The 20518-nt window shown below is 47.8% G+C and overlaps 1 protein-coding gene across 2 annotated transcripts in view; it reads left to right on the top strand.

Annotated features, from left to right (window-relative positions):
• Positions 1 to 20518, top strand: part of IL1RAP (interleukin 1 receptor accessory protein) — a gene marked incomplete at its 3' end in the record, with an annotated part of 46164 nt that overhangs the window by 7809 nt on the left and 17837 nt on the right. Inside the window, exons 1-4 of one of the 2 annotated variants that reach the window (XM_084292199.1) lie at positions 5455 to 5524; positions 7950 to 8017; positions 17672 to 17957; positions 19991 to 20183. In XM_084292199.1, coding sequence (XP_084148325.1) covers positions 5523 to 5524; positions 7950 to 8017; positions 17672 to 17957; positions 19991 to 20183 — 549 coding nt within the window. In that variant the 5' untranslated portion in view covers positions 5455 to 5522. Of the gene's footprint in view, positions 1 to 5454; positions 5525 to 7949; positions 8018 to 17671; positions 17958 to 19990; positions 20184 to 20518 lie in introns of those variants that run through there. The other variant, XM_084292198.1, reaches the window with a different exon arrangement.

Below are 20518 nucleotides of genomic sequence, written 5' to 3'. Positions count from 1 at the left end.
GGTAGGGTTAGAGACCAGCTCTTCATCCCTTAGCAGCAGTGTGGATAAGCTTGTCTGTAGTGTTGGAAACATTGCAGTCTGCATGGGGGGAGGGGGAGATTGTGGTAATTGCACAGTAAGAAGGTTGCTTGGAAGGGGAAGTGAGACGTTGCGTTGTGCCTCAGGGTGCTTGGGGTTTTTTGTCTGCTGTGGGAAATTAAATGGGAAAGAGGCTGGAGCTGAGTAGCCATCCTGGAAATGTGGTCTGCAAGCACTGAGGGGTATAAAGGGAAGGAGGCAAAGTGAAAGAGCAGGTATGTACCTGGCAGTAAGTGCTTGAACTTAAAGAGAGTGATTTTATTTTTATTGTTTTGATATTGAGAGCTTATTACAGCTAGTGCTTAGCAGAGCTTGTGCAGTCCCTGTTGTGACGGGTGGGTTGTGCAAAGACACTGCTGTTCCCTGGCATTTGGAGCCAAGCACTTGCTGTGCTTAAAAGGAGATGCTGTTGGGAAAGCTGTTCTGGGTCTGAGAGTCCCAAGCTGCTCCTATGAAAGACGGTAAGCCCAGCTGAGGGACCTGCCCAGGTCTGCATTCTGCTCTGGGTTTAGAGCCTTGGGCTGAGCAAGCTGGGGACTGCTGCTGGGTGCTCTGTTGTGCAATGTGGATGTGCTGCCGTATCCATATGGAGAGTGGAATAACCTCTTAAGGAAGGCAGTGGTGTTGCCTACATCTAAAAGCTATTAAAAAGGTCAAGGGGAAGAATGTATAAACGAAATGCTCATTCTCAGATGTCTCCAGATATTCCACAGGAGCTCACCAGGGCTCTTGAAGAGGGGGAGGAATCTGAATTCCTTAAGTTTCCCCAGGTCTTTAAGCCACATTGGTTGCAGATTTATATTTATTTTTATTTTTTCCTGTGCAAAGATTATTTTGTCAGTTTATTTTCTGCTGGGGCAGCACACTGGTGTTTCTTGGAGCTCTTCTTTCACTATAACATCGCCATCCAAAATAGAAGCATTGTCTGGCTTCGCAGAAGGTCTCAGCTCTCTTTGAAGCTCTGTTGGAAGCTTTTCATTCCCTGGCTATTCAGACTTAAAAAATAGAAAATCTTGGCTGGATACCTTTTGCCTGAGCACAGAAGTGCTCTTGTAGATTGGTGTTTGAACTGTTTGGTGGCCAGCATGTATACATTAGTAATCTGTGCCGTTTGATTTCATAGCTGTGGCTCAGCCTGTCCCTCTTCAGCCCACTCCACAGATCTCTCTGTAACAGTCACAGCTGTTTATTTGTCCTGTCCAGGTGTGCATACATTTCTGAGAGATGCTGGATTATTGAACTAGTTTATTTTAAATGTATGAAATGCAATGTGCTCTGCCTGCTAAGCAGCTGCCAGAGTATAATCGGTGGCACCCTGGGCTCCAGCAGAGCAGTGTGTAGGATCTGTAGCACTTCTGCTTTGCCAAGCCCTGAGAGGACCCCACAAGAACTGAAAAGGAAAGGTGGCAATGATGGCTTTCTCCAGATGTATCTTCAATACCTCTCTTTTCCTCTTCGCCTGTCTGGGTCATTTTCCTTTTTTATTTCTTGGTGTGTGTGTAAATGGCCACTTCCTCTGAATTCTGATTATTAGCTTTAAACCTTTTGAGCTGAAAGGACTCTAGGAGATGGTATCTAAATGTCAATAATACATCACAAATTTCCTGCTTGGCAGTCACCTGTTACCTAAGCAGATGAGCATTGATGGAGCCAAAGCTTGCACCACCAGAAAGCTCCCAGAAATGACTTGCTCCCAGGAAACCTCTTCCCACTTTCCCCTGAGCCTCTGAGCTCAAGGCTGCTCTCTGCTCACTGGAGCTTTTGGTCAGCCTTCGACGGGCACCTTGCTGCTGCAGTTTGCTTTGCTGGGTTAAAGCAGAAACAGCCTGGGAGTTGTTCTGTCGCCGCTTCCCTGTGTGACCCCTAGGGTGATGCACCTCTGTTTTGTTCATCCACAGGATTTGCTGTCAAAAAAGGCAGAAGAAAAAATGTTTCTAGAGGTCAATACGTCTTGCCTCAAAGGATGTCCTTAAAATCAAGGTGATGAAAGGATTGTGTCCTTTCAGGACAGCAGGGCTTTAGGATGACGTGCAGGAGGAAATGAAATCCTTCCTTCCTCCCACTCTGATGCCCTTTGTGTAGGCAGGCTGGCTTTGGGCAGGGCAGTGAACTCCAGCTTTCCTTTGGGTCGGCTGCCAAGCACCAGAGGCGGGTGCATGGGACTCCTGTGAGGGCTCCCATGAGCCTGGCTTTCCCCTGGGATCTCAGGCAGGGCATGGGATGCTCGAACCTAGCAGGCTGCTGCCCTGCTAGCCTGGTGTTGTGACTGGGAGCTGGCAAGGAGCTGGCTGAGCTACTGACTAAGAAGATCGCTTCCAGGTCAGGTTTAATAGGTTTGTTTCATTAATTATTATTTTTTGGTTGGGTGGGGAGTAGTTGCTGTAAAGCTGAGTGTGAGTGCTGTAGCTCCCAGTGCTTCCAGAGATGGTGTAATGGAGACCAGCTCTGGCCAGAGAGGACAGAAGATGCTTTGTGCTAGCAGCAGGGGAGCTGTCTCACCAGGGCAGCTTTCCATCCGACTCCCACTAGTTTCCTTTGCTTCCCCTCTCTGCAAAAGCAAGTGTGTAATTGTTGCTGTGATTTTAGCTGGTAGAGAAAGTTTGTCTGCCCAAATCTGTTTCCTTTGTTTTTGATGGCATAAATTGCCTTTGTATTAGAAACACCTCAGAAGGAAATGCTTTCAGCCTGCTCTGCTGTCAGGTGCACAATTGCCTGCACAAGTTTCTGAGGATGGGAAAACTGGGGGGTGGAAGGTCTACAGGGACAACCATGGGTAATATGCAAAGCTTGTGGTAAAAGTGGGATTTCCGTGTTGGTCTCGCAGTCTCCGCAGCGGATGCGTCACCCAAGATGTGCTGACTGGGTCATGCTTGCTGCTCTTGTGCTTGTCCCTGACTGAGGGATGGGTTTAGCCCTGGCACAGCCTGCCAAAATGTGCCTGGTTCATGGAGCTGCTGCAAAATGGGCTCCCTGCACTTAGGAGAGGTGCAAATATGTTTTTGAAGGAGAGCATTTGGGACCCTTTGTTGGTCAGTGGGCCTGTGTTTGAAGTGATGTGACAAAGCTTGTGAGAGCAGAGAAAGTGTGCTCAGCTGCTTGTGGTGGTCATTATCAAACCACTGCTGGTTTAATGTTGATAAATGTGCTGCTTCATCCTGGAGAGGGAAGGCTGGACTTCCAAAACCTGTCACGTGTCCTTCAACTCATGTCTCCAGGGGCTTCAGTGTAATGTTACGTTGCTTGGGAGGGCTTTCCAAGGGGCTGGCAAACTCACTGCAGGAATGGCTTTGCTTCAGGCAGGGATGAGAGTGGAAACCCGGACTCTGTAGCAGAGGCTGGTGCTGCTCAGCACCCCAATGGCCTCGGGAGGAGAGGCAGGGGCAGCATGAGCTGTGCAAGTCCCAGCTAAGTGGCACCAAGCTTTATGCTACAATAATCCCCCCTATTGTCTGCCTTGGTCCTAAACGTACTGAAAAGCAAAAATGTTCCCTGGAGCCTGAAAAGCCTTTTCCCACTCAGTGTTTTTCTCTTTCTGTTACTTAGGCTGCAAAGGCAGCTGCAGATACCCTTTGTCTGCCTTTTGGGTTCTCTAAATTTTGCTTTCATTGTACACATAAGAAACACAGTAAATGCATCAAGCAGCCTTCTTTAGCGCTGTGTGAGGATGCAGGGACCCTGGGCTCATGCTCACACGGTGACATGGGAGCAGAGGAGCCCTGCCTGTCTCCTGCATGCTGGCCCCGCTATGCAGCACAGCCCTGCACAGCCAACTTGCCTGCCAGCAAAGGGAGTGGGGCTCTCTTGCTGATGCGTGCTTTGAAGCCCTGGCAGCATCAGCCCAGAAGTTTGTTCCCTTACTGGTGCCCTGAAGAGCCCCAAACCTATTGAGTTTAGAAACAAAGCAACTCTGAAGCTGGCCTACTCTGTTTTTAGTTTGTCTTCCGATGTCAGCATCCCTCTTCTTAGAGCCAGTCCTGTATTCTCAAATTCCTTTGACTCAGAGGGGCTTGGGACAGAATTACATAATGAAAAATATGTAACACCATTCAAATGACCAGAGCAGTTTTATTTTTTCCCCCTCTTCCCAACAACTGTTTTATTTTAAATGCCCTTTCAGCCAGAGCACTTAGTGGCTATGTTTTGAAGGGTGCTTTTGTTCTGTGTACAGTAGTGTGACTTCAGTGAAAAGGAAAAAGGCTGTCAGATCTCTCTGGGTGCCTGTAGTTAGAAGGGGCAAAGGCAGTTTCTTAAAATATGGCATTGTTCTGTAGAATTAGTAGGGTTGTCTTTAAGAACAAGTGTACAGTAGCTACTTTGAGAGCAGCTCTCTTCATTAATTGTTTGATATGTCTTTGTTTTTACAGTTGTTGGGAAAAAGCAGAGGCTTTGTGGGGTCCATGCTGCTAAAGGCAATAGTGAACAATCCCTCACTTAGATCTGTTTGGGAAAGGTGTTTTAAAAAAATGTTTTATATGAAAACACCATGTGTTTTGGTGACAGTAAGTCTGCTTTTAGTCAGTATCAAACGCAAAACCAACCCTCTCTACCACCTTGGTTTTGAGAACAGGAGACCCCACCATGACCATGCTCCCCCTGCTCCTTTTCTTTCTTGCCCAGTAGCAGACAAGGTGGAAGGTGAAAGTTTGAAGAAGAAAGCACTCAGAAACAGAAAGAAAATAAATTCCTTAATAGGATTCTTAACGGCGGTGGTGAATTGTTTTCCCCAACTGCTCTATGAATTATTATTAACATGTTAATTTATGGAGGCATTAAGAACACTTCAGAGTATATTGGTCTCGTGAGAAGTTCCTGGAGTGCTGAGGATGTATCTGAGCTATCCAGCCTTCTTCTGGCTTCTCTGATTACCTGCTGTCTAGCTGCTGTGTGATTTCTGAGCCGGTATGCTCCTCTGCTCACTGATTTATTCCTGGCTCCTGTTGGGGTTTGCTTTTTGTGCAATTTGCCTGTGTGCCAGAGCTGAGGTCTGTGACCAATTTGGGTGAACACAGCTGGGGGAGCCCCACCAGCGCAGTTTGGGGTTTGCACTCCCTGATTTCTGGCTCCTCAGTTGCAGCCGGGGGTGCTGGTTTTGCAGGCAGCGATGCCAAATTGTGCAAGAAGTTAACCAGTCACTGCTGCAGTTGTCACGTACTGGTAAAATTACAACATGCTTTCCGGTGTCACGAAACAAAGAAGCAGGTTGCTGGAAAAGGCTGAGGAAAAATCCTTCTGTTCCTGGTAAGAGCGGGTGGGTTTTAGTGCGATTGCTTACAGCATTACAAAACCCATCTCTTCTGTCTGTGACAAAATGGGTGCAATGCTCTTTTCCTGATGTCACGGGCAGAAACATGTTGTGCTTCTGGGGATAAATGACCACACTGCGTGACAACGGGACTGTTCTGTGAACACCTTTCTCTTTGGGGCACATCACAGCTTTTTGGGCCATGTAAGTAAAGCATCACAGTTCTAGCAGCATTGAAGGGGGTCTTTCAGCTTTTAAGTGCTGGGGTGGTCAGGGCATCGAGGAGGTTGTCTGCTCCCCTCAGCCAGCCTGTGGTTCAGTGCCCTGTGGGTTTCATAAAGTGTCAGAGCAGCCAGGGCTGAGGAGAAACGATTCACAATCCAGTAATGGAGAAATTGCTGTAATCTGACAAGCTCTGTGTCTGTCTGTCTCCACTGATAAAATCTCTGGAGAGCCTGGAATGAACCAGAGGTAAATCAAGCTGTGCAGGACTTCTGACTTCATAGCTAGGTAGAAAAAGAAATGAGAATTTCCATCTTAGCAGGCAGAATATGGGAATTCTAGATACCTTGCTCTTGGGAACAGACCTACTGGCTCTGAGACCGCTGAAAGGAGTGTGTTCTTACAAGCAGTTAATGGATGTAAATATTAGCTCACTGCAGAGTTTATGTATCACAGAGCGAAACGTAGTAGTTTATTTTGGCCTCAGGCCACATGAATGGCCTTGCTCTAAAGGGGAGAAACTCATCCAAAGTCAGTAGTTGCTCCTGTTTGCCTGGTCAGGTCTGAATTCAGTCTGATCTGTGCAAAACACAGGAGAGAATCGGTGGAAAATAAGGGTGAATTAGGACGTGCTGTGCACTTATCTAATGACAAATGGAGAGGGAGTTGTGAAGAAACTTTATTATGGAAATGATCTCCTGCTGTTTATATGTCCTCTGTTCCAGCATCTGAATCCCCAGAAACTCTTAAATTGCCACCAAAGGTGTAACATACTGGTTCTTTCTCACCAAGCTAATGGTGCAAAGATGTTTCAACCGTTCTTGATCATTTCCAAAGGATGGATGTACTTAACTGTGTTTCTTCGCCATGGAGGCTTATTGTGTGACATTGGAGGTGGTTATAGATGGTTGTAGCAGGGGGTTTGGCTAGTGGCTGCCCTGTCAATTTGGGTGACAGAGGTAGGGGATGACCGGCTGTCTCAGCTGGACCCCAGGGAATACAACTGAGCAGCTGCCCGCAGGTTTCTGAAGGACTCCTGGCTTCCAGGGCAGCCAGGTGCATGGGCTGTGCAGGGAAGAGCAGGCTTGCTCCAGATTCCCTTTTGTCTCTTAGAGATGAGCCCAGCATAGGGAAAGCATTGTTCCAAGGCTTTTCAAATCCAGGCGTTGAAAAGGAAGGATTAAATATCTGCTGCTGGATTTCGAGTAGTTCACACATCCCATTCTTGTTAATACCTGCAATCTGTGCAATCTTAGCCGCTCTCCGCTTGTGCCTGAAGACCTTCAGCATAATGTGTGTATTATGGAGAGGCTTCTGAGGGACGTGTTTCAGGGAGCCCTGTGGCTTCTCTCCCTGCCCTTGCAGCACACTCTGATGGAACAGTCCTCCATGTCACCTCAGGAGCGTGCTCCTGGCAGTGTCACCGTGCTCATTACTACATCTGCCTGGCAGGGCTGAGCTGCTTTGAGGTTCATCCTTTTTAACCATCTCTTCTCCCTCTGTGCTCTGACGGCACCCAGGAATATCACGTGCAACCTTTGCTCCATTAACAAGAGTGCCTGGAAAATGTCAGCTTTCGTGACTAGCAACTTCTAGGTTGTGTCCTGGAAAGCCTAGAAACACAGGGAAATTAAATCTAGCGAGTGAGCAGCTCTCAGAGCAAGCCGAATGCCAAACACCAGAGCACGTGGCAAGTGAAACTGGCAGCGTTCGTTCATCTCAAATTACAGGAAACGAGCAAATAGCAGAAGCCGAGAAGCCTGGGATTGTTTTCTGCCTGCCTTAGGAAGTACAAAGGTTTGTCTGGATTACTTCTGAAGTGTGCACAAGTCAGGGACTTGTTGCCCCGTGTGGGGAGGTTTTGGTGGGCTGGCTGTCCTGTAGGGCCACAGCAGCGTGCAGGCCCTGTAGAGGCTCTGTGTGGGCCTTTGTTGTGCCCAGCAGTCAGGTTTGTGTTTGGTGCAAATGTGCTTCAGCCCTCTTTTTTTTTCTGAAAAGCAAGTGTGTGCACTGGCAGAATGACTCCTGAAATATTGAAGTCCTTTGCTGAAACCTCAAAGTTGGGATTTCTCCCCTGCTGTATGTGACAGGCAAGTAGCTTCCTTACTCTTTGTGTGCATGAATATCGGCTGTTCCAGTGAATAAAGAGGCTTGGCTGTCCTCTTCTGAGCTGTCACCTCCTAGGCTGGGAGAGCTCCCGTGGGCAGGACAACACTGCCATGCAGATTGATGCTCTTCTTAGAGTGTCTTAATGAAAAATATATATATACAAGAACTAAAGGATCTGTGGGTGGGCAAAGGATCTGTGGGAATAAACACATGCTCAGTTTTCTTAAAAAGTAACAAATGCCTGCAGCAATGAAGTGTTATGGAATAACCAAAACCCCTTGGTGTACTGTGTTGGCAGGATGAAGATGGTCGGTGCCCTGCTGGTGACACTGTGGCTGTGCGTTATCCCCTTCTGCAGCAGCTCTGGTAAGTGCCTGCTTATTGCGGGAATTAATCAGCCGAGGCCAGCAGAAGAAAACTGACTTTTGGTTATTTTAGGTGTTTGCACATATTCTGGATGAAATGGACATGTGTAAAATGCTTTGTCTTTGTGCATTTTGCCAACACTGGCTGTCTTTAGGGGTTGTATAGTGGTCACACAGTGGCTACGAGCATGTTGTGAACGGGTACGTAAGCAAACTGATAGTGGAAACCACCATCTCTGACTAAAAGCGTTTTGCAAATTCAAGTCTCCCTGCTTGGTCAGCATTGGTATTCCCCTTCTGCAAGGCATGAAACCAGGGCTCAGCACGTGGCAGCGACTTGTTGTGGAGTTGCAGGCAGGACCTGGGCTTGAAATCTTCTATTTCTGCTTGGATCTGGAGGGGACTGAAATTCTGGCTCTCGGCTTCTGACTCATGCCTCAGCAACGCGAGGGGAGAGGGGAACTTCTCGGGTAAGAGGAGCTCTTGCAGCCGTCTCACTGAGTCACTTTCCTGACAGGAAATATGCTGTCATGCTCGCGGCTCCCCTGGCACGCAGTCAGCCGGGCTCTGGTGAAGAGGCAGATTGTGTGCGTCTCGGCTCTGGACTTCCTATTTGGGGGTGGAAGGAGACAGCACGATTTGCAGAAGGCAAAGGGGGAGGGAGGAAAGAACAGGCAGTGGCTTTGAGGGGACAGCAATCAGAAATAAACCCTGGGGATTTAGCAAGCCCACCCCCCAAAGTGCTTGCCTCTCTGCAGTGCTGGCAAACAAACAGCAAAGGAGAAGGAATACACTGCCCAGGTCTCTTCCTCCACTCCCCACGTGTTAGGAGTGCCTGGAAAAGAGGGACCCAGCCGTGAAGATCCACTGCTCTCAGGGAAAATCTGTGTGGATTTCTGGACCTGCCGTTCTGTTGCTGCTGACGTGACGTCCTTCTGCTGTCACAGCAGCATGGTGACCTCCCCAGGCAGTCGCTGTGGGGTGTTGGGAGCTGGGTCTGACACGGTGGGGACTGCCCAGGAAATGTGGCAGCAACTCTGAAGGCTCAGAGAGTGAGTTTGGCATTTGGGTTACACAGGCTCGTGCCAAGTGATCTGACAGGGCCCTCCCTGCTTTTCTGTGTGGTGTTTAGTGCTTTTTAAATATTCCTCCTCAGGTTTTCTGTATGGTATAGTTAAAGTTATGGTAGAGTGTTGCAGGAAGATAAATGTCAAAGGGTGATGCATGGGACACACGATCACTTGAAACATCCCTTCAGCAAAGCTGCTATAGTGTATGCATTTAATTTTCTGGATGTCTGTGGATGGCAGACCCACTGCTCAGTGCAGAGCTCTTTTTTGTTTTGTGTATGCCATAAGCCACTTTGGCTGTCAGAACATCTACTGTCCTTACTAATGGGCTTTCATGGTTGTTTGTGTTTGGATGGAGGGGCAGCCGCCTGTGCAACCCTCTGCTATGCTGTGTGGTTTCCTGTGGCTGGCACCTAAAGCTAAAGCCTGTTTCACCCCAGGAAAGCCGTAAATAGTCTAGTGTGGGAGACTGGAAATGCTCTGGTAATGTCACAGTGTTTGGGCAGTATAATTTCTTCCCTAACTGCAGAAGTTGGGGAGGGAACTCAGAAAGGTTGGATGTGTCCTGAAGCTGCCCCAGTGCTCTCCTGACACCAAGCAGCTCCATGCAGGTGTGGGCCTTGCACCACGGCACCTGGCTCCTGAATGCACTTTATTAAGTATCCCAGCTGAAGTTTTTCAGATGCCTTGGAGCCCAGTTTCACAGGACATTGTGTGGATGAGAGCTGGATCTGTGTATGGGTATGAACTGTTTGCCTGGGCACCTCTGCTGGCTCAATCGTCATGGAGATGAGCCCCGGCTGACAAGGTGGGTTGGATTTGTGTCAGGGCATGGTCTGCCTGGGGAGGACAGAAGGAGAGATGATGAGTGGAAGGAGCAGGCAGGTGAAAGTAGCTACACAGTGTGGGATAGAAACAGGCTTGGGGAAGGGAAGGAATTTGTCATTTCAGCTGGATGCCTGAGTCTACTACTTGTTCATGCTGTGCACATGGGCGAATATCTTCTGGTCTTGAAACTATATATAATCTGCAGTGCCTGGGTTTGATTTCCTTACATGTGACCTCTGGGACATTGTTTGCAATGGTATTCAGGGTCTTCTGTTTTCCTTGTCTCTGCTAAGCTATCCTTAAGATGGAAATAAGGCTTAGATCTCTACTTGTGTTGTAGATGCTTAATGAACCCAAATGTTTTTTTTTATTCAGAAAAAAAAAGACAGCAAAAACCAATGAACCTAGTTTCAGTCTTCTAATGACTTCTTTGACAACACTGGGGTGATGTAGATACACAGTGGTTTAAGAGATGAAAAACCAGTCTAAGACAGTAACAGTCAGTATGAATACAAAGTAATGTTATCCCTTTGTCTTCAAACAAAGCTGGACTATGTTAGATACTGATTTAACAGGTAACAGCAGTCCACAGATAATCCTTCAGTGCCAGGAGGCACCGTGCTTGTGTAAGAAACTCCTCCGAGAGCTGCTCTGGGGGTATTGGGCAGGCTGTGTTAGGGTGAGCCCAGCATGGGCTCAAATCCTGAATGGATTTACACCTGCAGCTGTAGGGCAGCCAGGAGCTCTGGTCTGGCCTGGGAGGTTAGAGCTGCCTTCTGCACTCCCTCTCGAGTGTCAGTCTGCACCCTGTGTCTCCCTGCTCTCTGCAGAGAGGCAGAATAGTTACTTGTGGCCAGGGGAAATCTGCGGATTAATAAATTACTGTCTGTAAAACACTTTGAAGATGGAAAGCCCTGCGCAGCTCCTCAGGATTATTACTGTATCGCTCTTATTCTACTGATGGGGTTCCAGTGGCCTTATTTTCCTTATGATTTGTGACAGCCCCAGAAGCTGAGAAGCTTATTTTAGTGTGTAAAGTCAAAAGAAAAATAGATTAAACTGCATTATTGTCTTCTAAAGAGACTAAATCCCTCCCCCACCATCTTCTCCTGGGATTTCCTGACTTCCTCCTACTCTTCCCATCGCAGCTTCTTGCTGTCCTAATTTAGGACATGATTTTATAACCATCCATACCAGTCTGAGTTACTGCGGTTGTAGAAGTTTATGGCACTTGGAGGGCATGAAGTTGAGGGTGTTGAAAGGTGTGTGTGGCCCTGAAGTAGAGACAAAACCTCCAGGATGGAGCTACCCAGGGTGTCTACACGTAGCTGCAGCCTTCAGCCTCTCTCCGTGTCAGCCAGAATCATGCCTGACAAGGAGAGAGGAACAGTGTTCACTTCCTCTTCTTGGCCACAGAGGCCGAGAGGGGGTGAGTTTTGTACAAACGTGAATGCAGAGTGACCTTTCTGCACAGAAATGCAGAAACGTGTGGAAGAAAGCTCATTTTGGGAATGTCGCTGTTACAGTATTAGATGGTCACTTGTGCAGTCACAGTGCAGGATCTTTTGCTGTTTTTTAAGAAGGACGGGATGCAACCAAGACCCTGGCTCAGTGCAGTAACGAGGCTGCACAGGTTTAATTCTGCAAGTCCATGGTAGGGCCAGGAGTTCAGCCTGGACCTTGACTTGACTGGATGTCCTGGGTGTGTGGAAGAGTCCCTGCCAGCTTGAGCATGGTTTTATCATGGCATGAATCAGGCAAACCACCTCTGCCTTTCATACAGATAATATTGCAACAGGCTGTTCTGTTTTCTCTTTCTCTCTCTCTCTCTCTCTCTCTCTTCCTCCTGTGCTGCTCTACTTTGCTTCATGCAGCAATTTCCTCAATGAAGTGGGATGGAAAGTAGCTATTTGCTCCTTTTCTCCTTCAGGCTTTGAAGCAGTTCATACCCATACCTTTATCATTTTGATCTCATGGTGTTTTTTTTTTTTTTTTTCCTCTAAAGCCTTCAGGAAAACATGTCAAGCTTGCTAGAGAAAACTGAACACTTTTTTTTTGTGTGCCTGGTTGCTGGAGGTAACCAAAACACTCTGTGCCACATTCAGTAAACACAGCTTTAATCACAGATAGAGAGTGAAGGCACAGAGCTCACTGTGGAGGAGTCTTAAGACAAACAACAACCACCCTTCTCCTCGTTACAGACTGCTTGATCGGTGAGGAGGCTCTGAGTCGAGTGCTGTGGGCTCTGTTACAGGTTGGTCATTTTTGGATGTCATGCTCTGGCTGCTTCCTCTGAAGTCCTGGCTTGTGCTGAAGTCAACAGAAGTTCACACAGCTTGTTTTTTGTGAAGCTGGCACAAGCACAGGCTGTCACACCTGTTTGAACTAGACTCGCAGGACCTGAAGTTTATCAACCACACTGTGTAAGTGCTTCTGGAAACACCGAGTCTCTTTCCTCCTTCCTTTCTTGTCCATCCTGTGTATTGAAATGATAAGCATTCAGAGGGAGATGCTGCTCTGTCAGCAGCATCCTGTGGAGATGCTTTCACAGCAGCACTGCAGCTCAGCAGCACGGCAGGAGGAGCCCTGGGAGAAGTGTGAAGCCCCACTGCTGGTGCCGTCGCAGCAGGAACGCACGCACGGGGCTGGGCTGCACGCTGTGCCTCCCAGCTGATCGCAGGAGGTTTGTGCTGGCACCGCTTTCGCTTATGTTGGAGAGGCTGGGGGAAGGAGGTAGTGAGGCTATGACAGGCTCTTTTTGATGTGTTCACACTGGAAGTCAGATTATAAACTCCCGCAGAGTTCATGCAGCTTCTAGGCTGAGCCTCCAAGGTGGTGCTGAGCTCCTCCCGATTTCCAGACCCTCTGACCAATGTCTCTGCTTTGGAGATGGTGGGAATGAATGCGAAAAGCTAGCTGATCTAGGCTGGGGCTACCCGAGTCCTCTAATACCCACTGATTTCAGAGTGTTTGGATCTGCTTCTTCTCCCAGCACAGGGAGATGTTCCCTCTCACTCTGCTCAGTGCCACCCTTCCTCGGTTGTGTGCGTGGTCAGATGGGGTACAGGCCAAGTGGGAGATGCTCTCCTGCTACGCTGCCTCATTTCTCAGCTGCTGAACAAAACATGCTGTCGTGGAGCACGCTGTGCCACACTCCTATGCAGGCTGCACGTGTGAAAGCAAAACCCCAGGCCTAGTGGAAGCGTGGGCGCTCCTGGCACCCGTGTGAATAGAAAGCGCACCCACGCGTGGCGGCTGGCCACAGCTGGTGCCTCCTTTACTCTGAGAGCAGCTCCACCATTCAGCCTGGCTTCCTCTGCTTCCCACTCGCTGGCAAACTGCTGTGCGCTTGAAAGAGGGTGGGGGAAATTTTTTCTTAGAGGTGGTAGTGATTAATTCAGTCTTAATTGCTTTCCTGGACCGGCTTTCTGCCTTATTGATGCTCGTATCAAGCTAACCATTGGTGTGACTGCCCTCTGCACAAAGAGATGGACTCAGCTCAGCTTTGCCTTAAGATAATGCAGAAGGAAGTAGGAAGATGGTACAGCCCCCTTTAGTACTACTGGTGGCATGGAGTGGGGAAAAGCATATCCCAAATGTCAGCACAGCCCCTCTCTGCGTGGGGTGGGCCCCCTCCTAGGGATTGGAGATGACTACAAAGGATGCATCAATTTGGCAAATAGCAGGATGATTTGTGCTGGTGTGATGGATGGCCTGTCACAAGAGTGGCTCTATATTTCTTTGCAGAAGTTTTAGCTAGTGGAAGGCTTTTGTTTGTAGCCCCAGGGGAGGGACAGAGAGATGGGGTGGAAGCAGGGTGGAGCTGGTGGTTTTGTGGTGGAGATTTTTTTTTTTTTTCTTTAAATGGAGGTACCGTGAGCATACTTAAAATGACTGCACAGAACTGCTAAACAGGAGGGAGAAAAAAGGGCATTGTGTTTCTTGATGTGGCCTTGCTCTCTTCTTATTTTTAATCCGTGGGTTCTGCAGTTTGTCTCCCCTTGAAAATCCAAATAATTGCACCAATTTTATCTCATTTTTGGCTGTGTGGGTGCTTCTAATAGGTGCTGCAGACACATCTTGAAGGGAGCGTTTCAGTTGGGTGTACTCAGTGTTCAGTTCCCTAGGGGGTAAATCAGTGCGGTAAATTAAAGGTTGGGAAAGGTTTCCAGAAATGTCTGTTTTCACCTCTGTGCAGCTAAGCAACATCATTATTTTTCTCTCCTCTCATTTTCTGCTTTGCGTGTGGAGAAGCCACTTTCTTCAGCTTTGTTTGGCTTCTGAGGAGCAGTCTGTACTGGGATGCCTGATGTTGAAGGGTGTTACAGCACCAGATTTTGAAATGGGGCAGATCAGGCTGCTTCTGTAACAGAAGAGCTTGCTGTCCCTAGTACAATAGTAGGTATTCCTATGAATGAGGGCTGCAATATACACACCAAGCAAGGAAGACGCTTTGAATTAACTTTGCTGATTCACCTACGTATGCAAGCTACTTCTCAGTGTGCATCAGGGCAGAGCCATAGTGCAGCAGCATGCTCATGTATTTATCTTGAGGCACGTGAAGCAAGGTGGGCATCCGTACCATGGCCTTTCTGCCTGCACTTTCTCTTCCTGTGCTGGAGGCATTTTTTCCTACCATGCAGCCTACCACTTCTGGCGCTCTCTGGGACCTGTGAAGCACTGGGGCCTTTAGGTGGATCAACCCCTGCTGGCAGTTTGCTGTCAATGCAGCAAATATATTTAAAAATATACATCTTCCTTACCTCTATCTGCGTTTTCTGTCAGGGAAGGTGTTACGGGTTATAGATTGCTTTGCTGCATGGTTGCAGAGCACTCAGCATAAGGGGGTCAGCTGAACCATGAGTAGTAAGAAGAAAAGGGGGGCTGCTTTCAAGTGTTCTGCAAAGGCATTTCTGGGAAGATTCATTTGTGTGATGGATTTTTTTTATAGAATTTTCTCTCCTTCTGTTACGGGAGTAGTGCTGTTTGCTGCAGTGTGGAAGGGACTGTGGTGTTGTATATAGCTCCCGTAGCTTCACTGGGTTTCTGTTTGTCAAGGGAAGCCCGGAGTTCGGAGTATGAATGCTGATCCCACTCGATTTAAGCCTTGTCAGTGCAGTGGTAAGCACAACCTGCAGGCTCAAGCCACAGGTCTGCTGCTGTCATCTCTGTGTAGCAGCTTGCTCTTGGCTTGGTTACGTGCTGCGCTTGGGGTTGAGCTTGGAAGTGTGCCGGACACCTGAACACGACCTGATGGGGCAGCCTTAGGGCTGGCCACCTGGTGTGTTGGCATTCCTGAAATCATGTGAACTGGCCAGCTCCGAGACAAAATCTCCATGTACTGCTCTTACGGTGCAGAACAACGGTCTCTCTTCCTCCCCCAGCTAAGAAAGCAAGGCCCATACAATGATGTATTTTTTTCCCGTCTGCATTACTCAAAAGCAATATATTTATTTTCAATTACTCATTCAGGTAGAACAAGTAAGTAGCTTTACAATGCTGATTTATGAGCTCTTGCAAAATGCAAGACCTGCTCATGATTGCAAAATTCATTGATCTTTACTCCAAGAATTTCAATACGGTAATTTTTTATATAGTTTACTTCCTCTTCAGTCCTGCTATTTGAAGTAATAAGGATAATTTTCCTTTTTGCAACCCAAGAGGACGCTGCAAAGTCAGGTGCAGGGAAGAGAACCTGGGTGTCCTGATGAACAGGCACAGGTCTGCATTGAGACCTTGCTCCTTTCAGAGGGGAAGGCTTTCTTTATGAAAACAAATGCCCCTCACGTGAATGGTAATGAGATCTTCATCATGCAATTAGAGCCAGGCACTGGCAGGCTCATTTGTCTTGTTTTTGACTACATGGAAACTTGACCTAATGCAATTGCCTGACCAGCATGAACCAGCATATTGGTTCCAGTTGGCCTCCACCATGGTGGTGCAGGGTGACTGTACCTTCTCATGGTGTGATGCTTCTGGTAGTGATTTTGGTCTTTCATAATGAGCCTTGTCACTGGCTGCAATAGCAGTGGTACAGACTGATGGGTGCAGGCTGAAGCAGAGTAGCTCTGAAAGAAATATCTGTATGTCTGAGATGATGAGCTAAGGCATTCCTCATGGTTCGGGTTGTTCTCCTAATACTTGGACTCTTGCTAGCCTTGCTACCTCCTCCCAGCCCATTTCCCTCTGTCCAGAAGTAGCACTCCATCACATGGGTGTTAGCCATGCTGTAGCAGCCGTGCAGTTTGTATTTACATTTATGTATAAAACAGCCAGAAAGCATTTCTATTATTATTGGCCCAAATTCTGTCTCCCCATGACTAAACACTGCTGAGCCACATGAGTTAGCATTGCTGCCTTAAAGCACTGTGGGCCTGTCTTCTCAAAGGTTTCTATTTGCTTTTTTTAATTAAGTATGAATTTGGGGCCAAGCTACATCCTACTGTCTATTTAAGGAAGATAAAATGCCAGAAATTGTGCTTTGGGCCTGTGAAGTCAGTTCAGAAGAACTGGGCTCAAAGAGCATATTGTATTCTGTTTTTCCTTTCTGTCCAAGTTCTTCTAAAATCTGCAAACTAGAGAAGCTTTGCAGTGCTGTCTCTGGAGTGGCTGCGATGCCTCTCCTGGGGCAGCTGCAGGCAGCAACCCCTTTTCTGTTGGACTCATTTAGGGCTCAGACATCAGGCTGCCCTAGCTAATGCCTCGCTGCAGCTGCAGGGGTGTGCTGGGAAGTGTGCCGTGTCACCTCTGCCCTGTCAGCATATGGGGATTTGGGAAGTGCAGGTTGTTCCCAGGTTAGCTGGCACCCTGCTTTGCTTGCACCCCATCCCTTTGTGATGGGGCATCCTCATGGGTGGGAGGAATAGGGTGGGAAGGAGCTCTTAAAAGATAAATGGGTGTTGAGTGTGCTGTTTGTCTTGATCCTGTTCACTAGAAGCAATTTTAAAAAATAATAAAAATAATTGAACAGCTTTTTCTCTTACTGCCCAGTTTCTGTTAGCTGGAGTCTGCTGTGAGCCACGCTGATCCTGTTGGACAGTACTTGGGGAAAGCACTGGGGGGCTGCTTGTGATCCCCAAGTGAACCTGCTGCTGTCTCCTTTGTAATGTCTCTCCTGATCCTTAGCCTCCCTTCCCAAACTTTGCTGTGAACAGTCACTATGTGTCACTTTGTAGTTTGTAGTGTTAGTATGGCATGCACAGGAGTTGCACAAATCCATCACAGAAGAGGCAGTGCCTGCTGCCAGCTCCTCCAGCCCAGCTTCCTCTGGCAGGGGCAATGGCCCATAGCTCTAAGGGATGGTTGATATTTGCAGTGCTCATTTTTTCCTCTTCTCAGGACACCTCTATTTCCATCTTCCCTGTCATTCTGTGTGGATGGACGCACCTCTAGCATTGTTTTCATGCAGATCTTATATTCCCACAGCAGTTATTTTTTAAGGTTGTATTATCTTGGAGCTCTCTAGGAAGCCTGGTGTTAGGCAGGAATATCCTATCATATTTATTTCCCATCATGACAGTACATTGGAAGAAATGTAGCAGGTCTGCAAATGAAAGTAGAGGTTTTCAACTTCTCTAGAGCTCATCACACTGTTCTTGTTGTGCTTTGTGAAAACCAAGTTTGTTTCCACTTAAAACACTAGATTTTTGCCTCTGACTTCCTTGGAGACAGGACCAAGGGCTGTAGGAAACGGGGGGCAGAACTGATTTTTTCCTGGAGATGTGCAAGCTCAGGCACCTTGTTCTTCCTGCTTGCAGAACGCTGTGATGACTGGGGTGTGGACACCATGAAACAGATCCAGATTTATGATGGGGAACCTGCCAAGATCAAATGCCCGCTTTTTGAGACCTTCTTGAAGTATAACTACAGTACAGCCCATTCTGCTGGCTTAACCCTGATCTGGTACAGGATCGGGCAGGACCGGGATCTGGAGGAGCCCATTAACTTTCGTCTCCCGGATAATCGCATCAGTAAGGAGAAAGACACCCTTTGGTTCTGGCCTGCTCTTCTCAATGACACAGGGAATTATACGTGCATGCTCAGGTAGGTCGTGTGGTACAACTTCTGTAATCAAAGGACTTTGATGGAAGCAGGAAAACAATGCTGTTAGCATCATATCTTTCTGCAGGAAGAAGAGCATTTACAAAAGCATTAATGGGAAAAGAATGTTACAATTATAAGACCACTCAGCACTGCGCCAATTTACATCGTAATGGTGCTTAGAGCCTTGCAAACATTAATGAATTTTTTTTGCAGGGGAAGCAGGCGATCAGGCCCAGTCAGCACGGCTTTATGAAAGGCAGGTCATGCCTGACGAACCTGATCTCCTTCTATGACAGAGTGACGCGCTGGGTAGATGAGGGAAAGGCTGTGGATGTGGTCTACCTTGACTTCAGCAAGGCTTTTGACACCGTCTCCCACAGCATTCTCCTCAAGAAACTGGCTGCTCTTGGCTTGGACTGGCGCACGCTTCGCTGGGTTAGAAACTGGCTGGATAGCCGGGCCCAAAGAGTCGTGGTGAATGGAGCCAAGTCCAGTTGGAGGCCAGTCACTAGTGGCGTCCCCCAGGGCTCGGTGCTGGGGCCGGTCCTCTTTAATATCTTCATTGATGATCTGGACGAGGGCATTGAGTGCACCCTCAGTAAGTTCGCAGATGACACCAAGTTAGGTGCGTGTGTCGATCTGCTCGAGGGTAGGAAAGCTCTGCAGGAGGATCTGGATAGGCTGCACCGATGGGCTGAGGTCAACTGCATGAAGTTCAACAAAGCCAAGTGCCAGGTCCTGCACCTGGGGCGCAATAACCCCAAGCAGAGCTACAGACTGGGAGAGGAATGGTTGGAGAGCTGCCAGGCAGAGAAGGACCTGGGAGTGATGGTGGATAGTCAGCTGAATATGAGCCAGCAGTGTGCTCAGGTGGCCAAGAAGGCCAACGGCATCCTGGCTTGTATCAGGAACAGCGTGACCAGCAGGGCGAGGGAGGTGATCGTCCCCCTGTACTCAGCTCTGGTGAGGCCGCACCTCGAGTACTGTGTTCAGTTTTGGGCCCCTCGCTACAAGAAGGACATGGAGGTGCTTGAGCGGGTGCAGAGAAGGGCGACGAAGCTGGTGAGGGGCCTGGAGAACAAGTCCTACGAGGAGCGGCTGAGGGAGCTGGGCTTGTTCAGCCTGGAGAAGAGGAGGCTCAGGGGTGACCTTATCGCTCTCTATAGGTACCTCAAGGGAGGCTGTAGCGAGGTGGGGGTTGGCCTGTTCTCCCACGTGCCTGGTGACAGGACGAGGGGGAATGGGCTTAAGTTGAGCCAGGGGAGTTTTAGGTTAGATGTTAGGAAGAACTTCTTCACTGAAAGGGTTGTTAGACATTGGAACAGGCTGCCCAGGGAAGTGGTGGAGTCACCATCCCTGGAAGTCTTCAAAAGACGTTTAGATGTAGAGCTTAGGGATATGGTTTAGTGGAGGGCTGTTAGCGTTAGGTTGGAGGTTGGACTCGATGACCTTGAGGTCTCTTCCAACCTAGAAATTCTGTGATTCTGTGAATATGACTCCTTGCTAACTGCAAGTGTCCATGAAAATATTATTGCTGAGCCCATGGCAAAGCCCACAGGCGCTCACCATTAAGAAGTGATCTGTATGCCTGGAGTAAAAATAGCTTCAGATGCAGGGGTGATGTTTTGACTGCATGCTAATTTGGCAAAGATTCATGAGTTTTAGACTTCTAGGAAATTAAGTGTCTTTAAGTGTGGTACAAAATGAACATAGCATCTGCTATGCACAGAGCACAAGAGCTCTTTCTGATCTTCCCTGTGTTGTTTCGTGTTCATAGTGCCTTTGACCCTATTATCTGCTTTACCAGCAGGAGAGTTGGATGTTGCTTGTTAATCGTGTTTATGGGCTTTTCTGAGCTGGCGCAGCCATCTCTGATAGCACTTCCTTTCACAAATGTAAATGAATCAACTAAGGCTGTATATACCACATCAGAGCTACGATGCTCATTATTGCATATGTGATTCCTATTTCATTCCCCTGATAGAGAAGTAAGCCACTCTCATTTAATCAACCCTATCCTCCTCTGTCCTTAGAAATACAACCTACTGTAGCAAAGTTGCCTTTCCCTTGGAGGTTGTTCCAAAAGACCAAGACTCCTGTGTGAGCCATTCAATAAAACCCACTGAGCAGAAGTTCTACCTGGAGCATGCTAATGAGAAGATCATATGTCCAGATATTGATGGGTTTTTCCCTGCTAGTGTGACACCAACTGTCAAGTGGTACCAGGTAAGAAGCACTTTTTGTCTTTACTTGGGCAGTGGTGGGATGCAGTGTTGGATCTGAAAAAGGAATGTGTGGCAGAAGAATCATGGAGTTGTATTTCAGAGTCTGCCCAGCAATTAAAGCGTTAAGATGAGTAAAGCTACAATAAAAGTTTTATTTCTATTGAGTTTGAGAGTAAAACTGTCCTTGGATAAGAGAACTAACACTGAATTTTTTTGACTGGTGTGCTTAAGTGGAGAGGGCTCAAGCAAGGGGTTTGTATGCTTGACCTGTAAGGCAAGCAAATTGCTATCTCTGTGAAGAAAAACGCTTTTCCATTTCTAGTTAAACAAAAAAGC

This window comes from Netta rufina, assembly GCF_964035555.1.
Source record: "Netta rufina genome assembly, chromosome: 9".
Classification (NCBI taxonomy): Eukaryota; Metazoa; Chordata; class Aves; order Anseriformes; family Anatidae; genus Netta; species Netta rufina.
Note: the sequence above shows the minus strand (reverse complement) of the source record. Positions and strands in the feature narration are given on the sequence as shown.